Below are 13,562 nucleotides of genomic sequence, written 5' to 3' on the forward strand. Positions count from 1 at the left end.
CACTGAAAAAACCATAGGTTTCACACACGTTATAGTTAGGAATTAGCATTTAAAAAACCTTGCAAATTCAATTAAAAAACCATAGGTTTCACACATGTTATACTTAGCTGGACATTTCACTCGTGAAAAACCATTGAAATTCCCCCGTTATAGTTAGTGCAGGCAACTATAACTCACGCGTCCGCAATCCTCTGCTGATGACGTCAGATATTACATCACTGTATTTAGACACTTATTTACCCATGTCTTCTTCCATTAATTTTTAGCTATACATATATCACAAATATTTTTTTTTCAGAAAGACACATATGTCATCAGTGATGTAATATCTGACGTCATCAGCAGAGGATTGCGGTCGCGTGAGTTATAGTTGCCTGCACTAACTATAACGGGTGAATTTCAATGGTTTTTCACGAGTGAAATGTCCAGCTACCTATAACATGTGTGAAACCTATGGTTTTTTAATTGAATTTGCAAGGTTTTTTAAATGCTAATTCCTAACTATAACGTGTGTGAAACCTATGGTTTTTTCAGTGAATTTGTACGGTTTTTTAAATGCTAAGTTATGTATTTTTTTTAAAGTTTTTTCACCGTGCGCGTACCGTACGCGCACGGTGCGCTTCGCCCACCGTGCCCCCGCTGTGGGTGCTTGGTGCGCTTCGCGCACCAAGCGCCCACGATGCGTTGTCCGTGCCGTGCGCGTACGGTGCGCGCACCCTGCGATTTTTCACGAAAAAAATAGTTTTTTTTTTTACTCTTGGGGGTCCTTCAGTGACCCCCTGACAAAGGCTAGGGGGTCAGGACCTGTCCATCCTGCCCCCTTCTCACGTTTTCCCCCTTTGGTTTTCATTACCTCAGACTACGAGAGACAAAATGGCGGCCGACACTTCCTGATTTCGACCGATTCGAATGTTTACTGACATCTAACAACCAATCAGAATTGCGCTCGCGCACGTCACCGTGCGCGTACGGTAAGTTTTACCGTGCGCGCACCGTGCGCGCCTATAGATATATATATGCTTTTAAATGCTATTTTCTCAGGAAATACTGAACAGATTTACACCAGACCTGCAAAAGGCACATCCCTGACCTGAGGACTACCTCTCTGTCAAGTAATTCTGTTCAGCCGTTCGGGCTGTAGCTTGGACTAAAGGTCCTATGGAAAAATGCATGGGGAAAACGCGTTTTGGGACCCCCCCTTTTTCTCAGCCCCCGCTTGACGAATCCCCCCGAGACTTTCAGGGAAGGAGCGGAGCGGAGCGCCCCACCTATTTTGAAAATTTCGCGAGGATTCGTCAATCGGCGCCAAAGTTATTCCAAATAGAATGTTGCGGATTTCCTATGGAAACACGGTCCTATCTATAACTATCTACTGGCGACCGCCAGTAGATAATATATATATTTCCACTCCATCAGTTCCCAGTCACCGGGCAATCGCAGCGCTCCTCGTGGGTGCGTGTCCCTGCGGCCGAACCACGCCACTTTAAATTCACAAACAATCCCTCCGGTTTGGAAGAACAAATGGGACGCACTCTCAGCAACCTTTTTGCGCTTTTTTATTTTCTTAGTTACTTTGCTTTACGGGATACAGGCATGAGCAGATCTACGCGTTTCGGTATCCCAGATACCTTGCTCACGATCAACTGTTTCTTTGGGTCCGCCCCTTTTAAGTTTACTTGCTGTTACATCATTTCCTGGCAGTGACCCAACATATATATATATATGTGTGTGTGTGTGTGTGTATATATATATATATATATATATATATATATGGATATATATATGTTTATGTATATAATAGTTTTTTAAAGTATACAATATAATTACTAAATAACTATAATTTAAAAGCTAAATAAAATAAAAATACTTAACTATAATTTACTGTAAAATAAAACCACAATATATATTTTTTTAAACAAAAAGAAAAGAAAATGGACACAGTTAAAATAAAACAAGTGCATTTCTAAACTGCCAATATAAAAAGCTACAATGATGAATAAAAATAGACATATCTTAACTAAAAAGGGAACAATATTTTAAATGCTGCATCCAAAGTAATAAATAAAAACTATTTCAAATAAATATCAAGCACTTAAACTCCATTAAATAAAAAAATTCAACCAAATGCATAAAAAAGAAAAATAACATTCCATATTCACCTCAAAAAAGTAGAAAAATGTTTGATTTTGAAAAATACAATTTACCACTCTCCCTCAACCTAAAGAAAGAGAAGGGAAAATGCTATACTTTAGAAGATAAAATGTTGTATTCCTAAGCCAATCTAAGTTATAAAAGAGAAAGTGTTGGAGTTTGGAGAGGTCAGATGTACTTGTCCTGCTCCAGCCTAAGCAACAGGTAGGTGAAGTGTTTGACTTTGCAGGGATGAGATTTACTACTCCTACATAACCAAGGAGTGGGAATAGTAAATCTGATCCTCCAATCTAAACAACAGCAAAGAAACTTTGGACATTGGATGAGTCAAATTCACTGTTCCCACTCTAATCCAAGCGACAGTAGGGAATTGTTGTACTTCTGAGGGAGGGAATGGAAGGGAGGATCAGATTTACCATTCCCACTTCAACATAAGCAACATTGGTGAAAGCATTGGGCTTTGGAGGTATGAGATTTACTATTCTCACTCCAACCTAAGCAACAGTAGGGAATGTGGTGAAGAAATGTCACAAAGTATCAAATATGTTTAAAAAAATGCAACTTTAAATCTAAATTTAATAAAATCAAAAACATAGTCTTAAAGTCTTTTTTACAAAACATTCTGTGAGAAAAAAAAAAACTCTAAGGGGGCATTAGGATGGCGGGCGGATCGCCACCGCCTGTCAGGCTGTGGTGAGCCGCCTGCCATATTTCACCGCCCGCCTACCATTTCCCCCCCGCCATATTACGATGGCGGTGGGGACCCCGGCGGACGAAAAGACCATCTGCCGGTTTTCCGCTGGTCGGACAGGCGACCGTGCGGAAAAGGGCTTCAATATGGTGGCGGTGTCTGCAAGACAATGCCATCAATATTAGGATGCAGGCGGCAATTGGCCTTTCCATGGTGGAAAGGCATGCGGTCTTTTTTGTTGGGGGCCTGTTGCGGGCCCCCGGGGTGTTGGGGGGGAATAGGGGGTGCACTTGGGGGGTACCCATGGTACCCCCCTACATTTGCATGCACATGGTGGCAGGCACTGCGCGGTGCCTGTCACGTTGTGCATTCATATACACAACATCCATTTTTTACATTGCGACGGGTGCTGCTTGCAGCACCGCTCGCCACAATGTAAAAAATGAAGGATGCGCCCGCCAGTGTGGCCGGCGCATCCTAATGCCACTGGTGGGACCGCCGCAACTTCGGCGGTGTGTAAAGTCTGCCCGCCATCATAATGGGCCTCTAAGTAATTTTTAAATTGCTTCTAAACAAATTACCAATAACGCATTTACCAATTAAAACAATAATGAAATACAATAATAAAACTTCTCAGCCTACTCCCCTACAAACCCACAACCCACAAAAAATGAATAAGAAAAATAAAATCACACTTAACTCTCAAATAGTACATTTTTCATTAATGAATATATTTATATTTATTTATACATTTTTAAGATAACATTGATTGAAAATTATTTGAATCATTTACATTAATTGCTTTTAGCCAATGTTTTTGTTAAAATGGTGAGGGCCCTGCAGCTCCCACAACAATAACGTTTTACAAAAACCGTGTCAAAACAGGACACACATTGACAAAACCAAAAGGCTGATCACCAACACCAGACCTATTGGCTTTGCCAATGTCTTGTTTATTTTCAGGTTTCGCCTAAACTTGTCAAAACTGGTTTTACACTGATTGATGCATGCTAGTATTTTCCAAAAAAATATTAATAATGGGCAAAGACGTTTTACTAAATGATGCTCGAAAGAAATGGAACCCAAATTTCATAGTACTTTGACAAACTCTTTTTTCTAGGTGCATATTTTTTGTGAACTTTTAATTTTGAAATTAAAGAATCATCAGTCTCGCTTTCAAGCTACTACAAGTATATTCATCTAACCAGACAGCATTCTAGGAATAGTTAACGTAGCCTCATATTGTTCAATTTTGCACGTGTACCCGTTTTTATACTGGGGCCGCTGCTGATAGTGCAATCTGACCTTACAGCATTTCCTTGGAGCACTCACCCTAATAATAAAGTCTTTGTATTAATAAAAAATTAATATAAGTTCAAACAGCATGAACATATGGATACAAATCTTACCTTTACTGCAGACAATGCTCAGTGACAGGTCCATAATGTGGAATTGTAAACTGGCAACGGGACACAGCCATTACAACACGGCTGTAACTACGCAGTACCTTTTTCCACGCATGTGTTACAATGCATGCACTGTTATCATGCATAGTCATTACCATGCATGTTTTTACAACACATATTCCTTTACTACGCATGCCTTTAAACAAATTGACGTTTTAAAGGTATGAATAGTACAGGCATATACGTTGTACAGGTGATAAGGCCGTTTGCTGGTAACGGTGGTATAAGCACTGGTGTGTTCAAATCTGTCGGCTTCGTTGGAGGAAACGGTGAGACCCTTCTGCTTCGTCTTGATAACCTGTGCCGTGCATCGACTCGGAAGAGCTGCCTCGTCATTCTGTAGAGGTAAGGGGGATTGGGCCTGGCGGGGGTGGGCGAAGAATGCGGATTTAGGGCTTTAAACTGGTGGTGGGTTTTTTCGTTTTAAATTCCTCAGGGGCGGGGTGCCAGTTTTAGGGCTCAGGGCTGGGGTCGGGTATTTTTATAAAGGGCTGGGGTCCCGGGGGGGGGGGGGGGGGGGTCGGCGGCGGGGATGGCACTGGGGTCTAGTTTTAGAGCTCAGGGCAGGGGTCTGGTATATTTAAAAAGGGTTGGGGACCAGAGGGGGTGCGATGGGGTATACATTTAGGGCTCAGGGTAGAGGTTGGATTTTTTAACAAGGGCTGTGTGGGGGTGCTGGGGACCGATTTGAGTGCAGGGGCCAGGGAAAATCTTTACGAAGCATAGACCTTTAACAAACATGCCTTTGCAACAAAATTCATTTTAAAGGCATGTGTGGTAAAGGCATATTAGTTATAAAACAAATGCGTAGTAAAGGTAATGCGTGGTAAAGATATTTGCTTTGTAATGCATGCGTGGTAAAAGCGTTGCAACGGAATGTGTTGTACAGTCATACATTTTGTGCTGGAGGGATTGGGTCTATATGTCCCAAGGACAAAATAAACATGAAAACATGTTGTTCTTGACCCCAAATAATATGTCCTGTGCCTCAGTCCATAGGAATCCACAACTCTGCTTACACAAGGAATGTCTGTTGCTCTCCAAGAGTGCCATTGAGAGAGTGCCGGACTTGGAAAGAGGAGGGGGTTGTTACTCTTGCTATTTCCTCTTTCCGTAGAAGGACGGGGACCCTCAGTTTACTGTGGCCATTCAGTCTCTACATCTCTTCCTGCGGAAGGACACATTCAAAATGCTTATGCTAGCCCATGTCCTGACTGCCTTGGATGGTGTCCTGCAGCCCCACAGATATTATCTGCAGTTGAAGGTAGGCCAAAAGCATTTTCAGTTTGTTGTGTTCCTCTTCGGCTTTACCTGTGCCCCTCCGAGAGTTAACAAAAGTGATGGCAGTGGATGCTGCCTTTCTTTGGAGGTCAGGGATACCAGTATTCCCATACCTTGACGACTAGCTGTTAAAGGCTGGCTTCCCACAGTAAACCACAGACCACGTCCGGACTTCAGCGGCCCTCTTGACTTTGTTTGAGTTCACTATCAGTAAGCTTAAGGCACACTTGATTTCTTCGCTGAGACTTCCATTCCTTAGGATGATCCCAGACACAATTGCGTTGGGACCTTTCTTTCCACCACAATGAGCACAGGACATTGGTGCTATTGTCCCAATGTTGCAGGCTTGGTCCTGGATCATGGTGAGAGCTATCTGAAGTTTCTTAGCCTCTTAGCCTTGTGCATCCTGTTTGCCATCTATACCAGGTGGCACATGCACGCTATGCAATGGAATTTAAAGTTCCATTCGGCCCAGCATCAGGGCAATCTGGCTGAAGCCAACCATGTCTGAAACGAGACTGCTCGAGATTTTCAATGGTGGCTGTTTGAAAGCATTTAGTCCACGGACAGGCCCCTCTCTCTATTCCCCCAACAAGAGCTGGTATTTGTGATGGGCGCGTTCCTACTGGGCTGGGGAGTTCTTCTGAAGGAGGTGGATCTCAATGGACTGTAGTCTCTGGCAGAAGGCTGGCTCAATTTGCTGGAGTTGCAGATCTTTCATGAGGTTCTAAAGGGCTTCCTACCATTGATCAAGGGAGGCTGATGTTAGTTTTTATTGACTACATCAGTGCCACATGGTACTGCAACAAGCAGGGCGGAGTGAGTTCTTGGGTCATGTGTCAGGAGGCTTTGTGCCTCTGCAGGTGGTTGGACCGACAGGGTATTTTCATGATTCATGATCTCTAATCACCAAGCAGGCTATCTGAGAAAGTGGTGTCTGGCAGATCATGAGTGATGTGCTGGGACTAGTTTGTTGCAGATCACGAGTGGGGACAATATTCCAACGTGGCACAGGGCATCTTCCAACAGTGGGGAGAACCCTTGATAGATCTTTTTTTGCCACTGTTAAGAACGCACAGTGTTGGAAGTCTTGCGTATGGTAGTTTCCTCAAGAACACTCGTTAAGAGTTGCATTTTGGCTGGAATGGAAGACCAGATTCCTCTACGCCTTCTCACCCCTGCTTCTTCTAGCCTGAATTTGAAAAAGATCCAGAACAACCATGTCCAAGTCATACTAGTGGCTCCTTAATGGGCCAGGAAGGTGTTGTACCAGCACCTTCTGGCATGAGAATTGTCCTCTGATCAGGCTGCCACTTTGTAAGGACCACTGTCTCAGCAACATGGTAAGGTCCTCCTCCCATATGTACACAATCTACACCTACATGCCGCGAAATTGAGCATCAGCAATTTACTATGTTTGATTAGCCACCTCAATTGGTGGATGTCATTATTGCCCCCATGCAGCCATCCACAAAATTATTTTATGGGGGGCACTGGGACAAATTTGTGGCGTCATGTGACATTCATAAGATTGACCCTTCACAAGCAAAGCTGCCAGATATTCTTTTGTTTGTTTTGTTGTTTGCACAGCAAGGCCTAGCAGTTGTCAGCCTTTCAGCCATTTTACATCTTTGTTTAAATCACCTGTGTGATTAGGTTTATTAACTGTTTGACGTGCACGTTCCATCCCAAACCATTTGTAATGCCACAGTGGGACATTACGTGGTCTTGACGTTTCTTGTGTGTACGCCCTTTGAGACGATGTATAGCCGCTCGCTGTGTCATCAAATCCGCCCTACAACACCTTTTTCCCAGACTACTTGGTGAGGACTCTGCAGCCTTCTTGCCAAAAGTCACGATCACATTCTATGTTGGGCAATCCATCACTCTATCAGGGTTCCTCTCACCCACAACAAGAAGAGGAAACCAAAAAGACTTTAAGCTTCTGCATTGATTGTACCAAAGACTATCCAGTGGACAAATAGCTTTTTATGGCATTGTCCGTAGCAAAGAAAGGGAAGGGTGTGCATAAGAGGTCCTTGTTGAGGTGGATACTCTTCTGCATTAAAATCTGCTATGCACTGGCCAAGAAACAACCCCCCAAGAGCTGAGAGCCACTTCTGTCAGGACTAGGGCTGCTATCACTTCCTTGGCACACAGAGTGCCTGGCCTTGACATTTGCCAGGCTGCAATGTCATCTGTACATATTTTCATGAAGCACTCCTACTCCACACCTCCTCTTTCCCGTTCTGCAGAGTGCCCTCTTTTCAACATCTAAAAAGGTCTCAAGTTGGAATTCAGCACTTTGGGACCTAATTATGATGGTGGTAGGACCGCCACCGTCAGCCCGTCGGTGGTGGTCTCACCGCCATCGGACAGTGGAGGTCCGCCCACCACATTACCATAGCGGGAGGATGGTTGGCGGTCGGAGAGACGACCGCCACGGATCCGACGGGCTCCGGCGGACGGAGTGTAATGCCTACATTGGAGGCGGTGCCTGCTCAGGCATCGCCGTAGGCATTTTACAATGTCAGTTCCCGCCAGCTGTTTCACTGCGTTTTACCCGCCATGAAAAGACAGGCAGAAAGGGACATTGGGGGACCGTAGCAGGCCCACCTTCCTCCCTGGCCCTCCGACATGGGTCCTGGGGTGCACCCATGGTGACTGCCACATAGTGCAGGGATATGCAAAATGTGTATTTTTTGTACTGCTGCTTGTGCTTGCTGCCCGCATTGCATGCTGCAATTCAAAACATACACGTTGCGATCGCCTTGAAGGCAGTCACATCATACTCCCTATGGCAGGATCGCCGACAGCTAGTCGGGCGGATCCATTCCCGATAGGATGGCGGTCGGACAAAAGTCTGACCCCCATCATAATCAGGACCTATGTTACCAACAACATTCCACATCTGAGGGGGCAGAAAAGAAACTGAAACAGTGCTGGATAATGCTACTTAGTGACGTGCAGGAGCAATGCTATGTGAAAAAAGTTCCAGATCCAGTCTGCCACCTGGAGAGTATTCTAAGATGAGGAATGCGCGATTAGATAGAGTATTCACCTGAAGGAGCTTTACCCAACGTAAGTAATGTGTTCTTCGATCTTTATTGTGTTTCTGCAGAGTTCCTTTGCTTTTTATTCACAGCATAGCTCCTGAGACCAAGATCAAGCATGTGACAGGTGAGGTGCTTGAAAACTTTGTTCTGTGCTGTTTGGTTTGTATGAAGTTGTTTGCAATGACAGAGCATTTTGATTTTGTTATTCTCTTTATTCAATTCAATACAATCAATCAGTGAATTGTGAAGCGTGCTACTCACCCATAAGGGTCTCAAGGCACTGGGGGAGGGGGTGCAGCTCCGGTCAGTCGAAGAGCCAGGTCTTGAGGGTCTTCCTGAAGATGTGCAGAGTGGGGTCGTGTCTGATGTTGATCGGGAGCTCATTCCAGGTCTTTGCCACAATGTAGTAGAAGGCTCATCCACCCGTTCTGGCTCTGTGGATGTGCAGGGTTTTGGCAAGGGCGGCAGATCGGAGGTTTTACTTGGGTACGTGGAAGGAGATTCTTTCGTTGAGATATTGGGGTCCGGTGTTGTAGAGGCATTTGTAGGTGTGGGTGAGTATCTTGAAGGTTACTCTCTTCTCGGCGGGGAGCCAGTGGAGGTCTCGCAGGTGTTGAGTGATGTGTTCGAGGGATGCCGAGGACGAGTCTGGCTGCGGTTTTCTGTATGGTCTGGAGCTTGCGGAGCAGAGATTTGTTGACCCGGGCATAGAGGGTTTCCATAGTCCAGTCTGCTGGTTATGAGTGCGTGGGTGACGGTCTTTCTTGATTCAGGGAGGATCCATTTGAAGGTGTTGCGAAGGATGCGGAAGGTGTTGAAGCAGGTGGAGGCGACTGCGTTGATCTGTTGGGTCATGGTGAGGGAAGATTCAAGTATGATGCTGAGGTTCCAGGCATGGTCCGAGGGGGTGGGGGGCTGCTGAGGGCGGTGAGCCACCAGCTGTTGTCCCATGCAGAGGGGGAGAGGCAGAGGACGAGGACTTCTGTCTTCGAGTTATGCTTCAGGCAGTTGCTGCTCATCCAGGATGCGACGTCCTTCATTCCCTTCTGGAAGCTGAGTCTGGTGGTGAGGGGGTCATTAGTGAGGGAAGGGATGAGCTGGATGTTGTCGGCATAGGATACTGTGCTGAGTCCATGCTGTCTGACCATGGCGGCGAGGGGGGCCATGTAGATGTTGGGAGAGTGGGGCTGAGCGATGACCCTTGGGGTACTTCGCAGTTGATCTCTGTGGGTTCGGAGAGGAAGAGCGGAAGTCTGATTCTTTGGGTTCTGCCGGTGAGGAAGGAGCGGAGCCAGTCGAGGGTGGTTCCCTGTATGCCGGTGTTATGGTGTCTGGCGGTGAGAGTGCTGTGGGAAACTGTGTCGAAGGCCACAGAGAGGTCGAGTAGGATCAGGGTTGTGATGTGGTCAAGGAGGGTGCAGATGTCGTCTGTGGTGTAAACACCACTATAGTATCATTGTTACATGATAAGATAATTCTCAGAGTGACTTGTGCATCTATGAAATACTCACTCTTGACCCACCCACCCATAACCATCAAATTGGGGAAAGCACAATCAGCGAAGGGGCCATGGCCCGTGGTCAAGTGTAAGGGGTCACACAAACTGCCACGGTAGTAATTCCATTTTCCCCATATTTCTCCCACTTTTTGGGGCATCCCTATTCTTGTAGACTGTTTTTTCAGCTATCATATTCATGTCCATATCTTTTTCCTATTCTCTCAGGCTTGGCGCTATTTCCGCTCCCCAAAATCGCACTAGATTGCGCTTAGCCACTGCAACGTCTAAGGTCATCCAAGTCTGTCCCATGCGATCGATGTCTGAATCATTCCGGATATTAAGTAGGCAGCACTTGGCAGTAAGAGGGATTTCCGTGTCCCATAGACCGTTCATACAGTTAATGATTATCTCCTAAAAACACTGTATGACAGGACACTCGCAAATAATATGAAAAGAGATACCTTTCTGGGCACAGTTTCTACGGCATGAATCATCCGGTACCCTTCCCATTTTCACTAACGTGGTACAACCGAAGTAGGCTCTATGTATTATTTTAAGTTGTACCGGCCGGAATCCCGCTCTGATTGCAATTTCCTTCGGAGAAGCTAGTGCCTCCGGCCATTCATTATCCTCTATACCTCCCAAGTCCACAGCCCACTTCTCGCGCAGGCTGAGCAGGGTGTCAGGGGTGTTTTCAATTATTTTGTGGTATTTGAGTGAAATCCCTTTACGATCCATGTAGGTGTCTAGTAATTGATCCTCCAAAGGGGAGAAATCAGGCAGTTCCTCACCTTTGGGCAATGCCAATTGAAGCGTGTGCCAAACTTGCAGGTAGCAGAATAACTCAGTGTGTGTCAGGTTATAGTTTCTTTGTAGGTCGGCAAAGGGAATGCCTGCTCCCTGTGTCCACAAATCCCTGATTTTGGACAGTCCTGACAGAGCATTTTTAGAGGTAGCCTTGGAGGATACTTGATGTCTGAATCCGATGTAGCTGCCTTTTCAGTTTTCCTCAAGAGGCCAGATGGTCTAATGACACTCTGAGGCGGTACACTCGTTTTCCTTGGATTTATGATGTGGTTCCAATGAAATAGTTTCTGTAAGATAGTCAAGCATTGATTACGAGGTGAATAACTTGATTCGTGGTGAGTTTTAATCAAATTGTACTCTGTAATCCACATCAGTTTCGTCTGTTTTAATGAATATTCTGCAGATAAGTTTGAACATTCTGCTCCGGCGTCTGAATGACCTCTTTTGTTTTGTCATCAGTCTGCTGATAAGATCCTTAGAATAAACAAACCCCAATGCCTAAAACGAGGCAAAGCGTCCTTCAAAATATTTATACAGACTGTGGCCCCTACTTTGTTATTAAGGAAGGGTTTGCATGTGCTGTCTAAAGAGCTTTGCCAGGTAGTTGGTGGTTACAATTCCTTCAGTAGTTAAGAAGTGGATTACCAGCAATGACGTGTAGTCCTGGGGCCAGGCAGGCAACTAGAGTCAAATTTCGGGGGGGGCTGAAAAATATTTCGGGGGGGGCTAAGTCTTCCAGCCATAGGCAGAATGGCTGTAAGAAGGGGTGAAAACACAACAATAGCCTCATTAACGAGTAAATGGTCTTTTAAAGACCCGTGAAGTACTCTGGTGCGGCTGCAATTAGACGGACGCCAGCCCGCGAGGCTGTCTCAGCCGGGCTGTCACACACGACGGGGGGGGCTGAAGCCCGGTGAGCCCAATGGGTGTTGCGCGCCTGCCTGGGGCCGTATTACACATTATCACTGTTTGCGCCCTGCGCCCCTTTCAAAAGGTGTGCTGGGCGCAAACAATAATAATGCGCCCCATTATGGTGTTGCATTCATGTGTAAACACGGAGCGGCTGATCCGTGTTTTCACAGTGCAGGCGGCACCTGCCTGCACTTTCAAAAGGGGTTTAGAGACCCCCTTGCAGGCGGGTGCAGTCTGTGACTGTACCCACCTGCAAAGGGATGTCTGGGGGGGGGTCTATGGGATCCCCTTAACCCCCTGCAGAGGGCTGCTGTCAGGAGGAGCACTGACAGTGCGCCATCTTTTAAATGGTGCACTGTCAGTGTGCCTCCTGAGGGCTTCTTTGATTCTGTGCCTGTGTCTGTAATAAGGCGTGGACGCAGTCAAAAGGAATTCCCTCATTTGCATAGGGCACACCCCTATGCACATGAGGGAACACCCTCCGTTGATAGTGCTGGCGCTTTAAGTGCGCCAGCGATATCGGTATTATAGAAGGAGACGCACAAGCGTCTGTGTCCCCTTCTATACCAAAGTGCCCCGGGGCGCGCAATGCGGGCGCAAACGCCCGTTGCTCCCCGGGGCACCATCTGTAATACTGCCCCTGGTGACTATCATGGTCATGGTGATGTTGGGAATGGAAATAGCTAGCTGCATGGAACCTGTCGCTAAGGTTTGATTCTTGCTCATTGGCCACATGTCCTAATGTATCATCACATTGCAAGTCGTATGTGGACTTTACAAGTAGCATTTTACACCAGTGATTCGAGAAAGCCCTTTCACCAGGCTAACTTTTTATTTTGATGTGTCACTATGGGCTTTTGAGACTCTCAGATGCTGGCAAATAAAGTTGTTATTGTTATAAGTGGGTTTGGATAATATAATAAAAGAATCAGAAGCGGGGTGATCTGGGTTTTAGGTTACTAACTTGTTAGTATGGCCCAATAAAGATATACAGTGGTAAGCTGATGCTACTAAAGGTTAGGAATCTCTCTCTATGTGCCTCGTTCTTGAACCTTCCTCCAAGGCTTGCACTCATGTGCCTATGATCATTTTGCCAGCCCTAAACAAATATCTGAGGTCGCTGAAAGATTAGCACGTTTAGAGCTATGCTGTTAGCAATACAATCCTGTGATGTGTTTAGACTTTGTTCTGGATGGCTTCTCCTGAGCTGTCCTAAAAGGTTTTACCAATATCCTTTAATGGCCTTTCCATTCCTCAGACCTGGGCAGGATTGTCTGCTTGTGCCTGAACCACGCAGCTCAATCACTCTGTCTCAGATATGTGCACAGTGACGCTTGTTTTGCCCAACCACCAATCTCCTCCCATTGTATCATCATAGGTTACTCACTTGGGTACAGCGCTGGATCAGGAGTCCAGAAACCCTTCTGGTCTGAGTGCCGGAGGAGGAACTCATCCAGAAAATCTTCAGGGATGCAGGTAAGGAGAGAAACATTATCAATCGTTGAACTCCCTTATACTTTATATTGAAAATCATTTGTGGACACTTTGCCCAAGATGAGATTTTTTAATATTGGGTGAGTTTTAGAAAGCTTACTGAGTTCATAAAGTCTTGCAAGAAAGTAACTAGAGCTTACGGAACATGGATTGCCCTTGGGACTTTGTTTGTGCCTTCCACCGTTGGACCATCTTTACAGGCAGCC

General features: G+C 45.8%; 1 protein-coding gene across 2 annotated transcripts in view; it reads left to right on the forward strand.

Annotated features, from left to right (window-relative positions):
- The window catches only part of COBLL1 (cordon-bleu WH2 repeat protein like 1), a 702,447-nt gene that overhangs the window by 237,193 nt on the left and 451,692 nt on the right, over positions 1-13,562 (forward strand). For both annotated transcript variants that reach the window (XM_085645409.1, XM_085645410.1), the window contains exon 3: positions 13,241-13,338. In XM_085645409.1, the coding sequence (XP_085501535.1) occupies positions 13,241-13,338 (98 nt within the window). The remainder of the gene's footprint in view (positions 1-13,240; positions 13,339-13,562) is intronic.

The sequence above is a fragment of the Triturus cristatus genome, chromosome 3_1 (assembly GCF_964204655.1).
Source record: "Triturus cristatus chromosome 3_1, aTriCri1.1, whole genome shotgun sequence".
Taxonomy (NCBI): domain Eukaryota; kingdom Metazoa; phylum Chordata; class Amphibia; order Caudata; family Salamandridae; genus Triturus; species Triturus cristatus.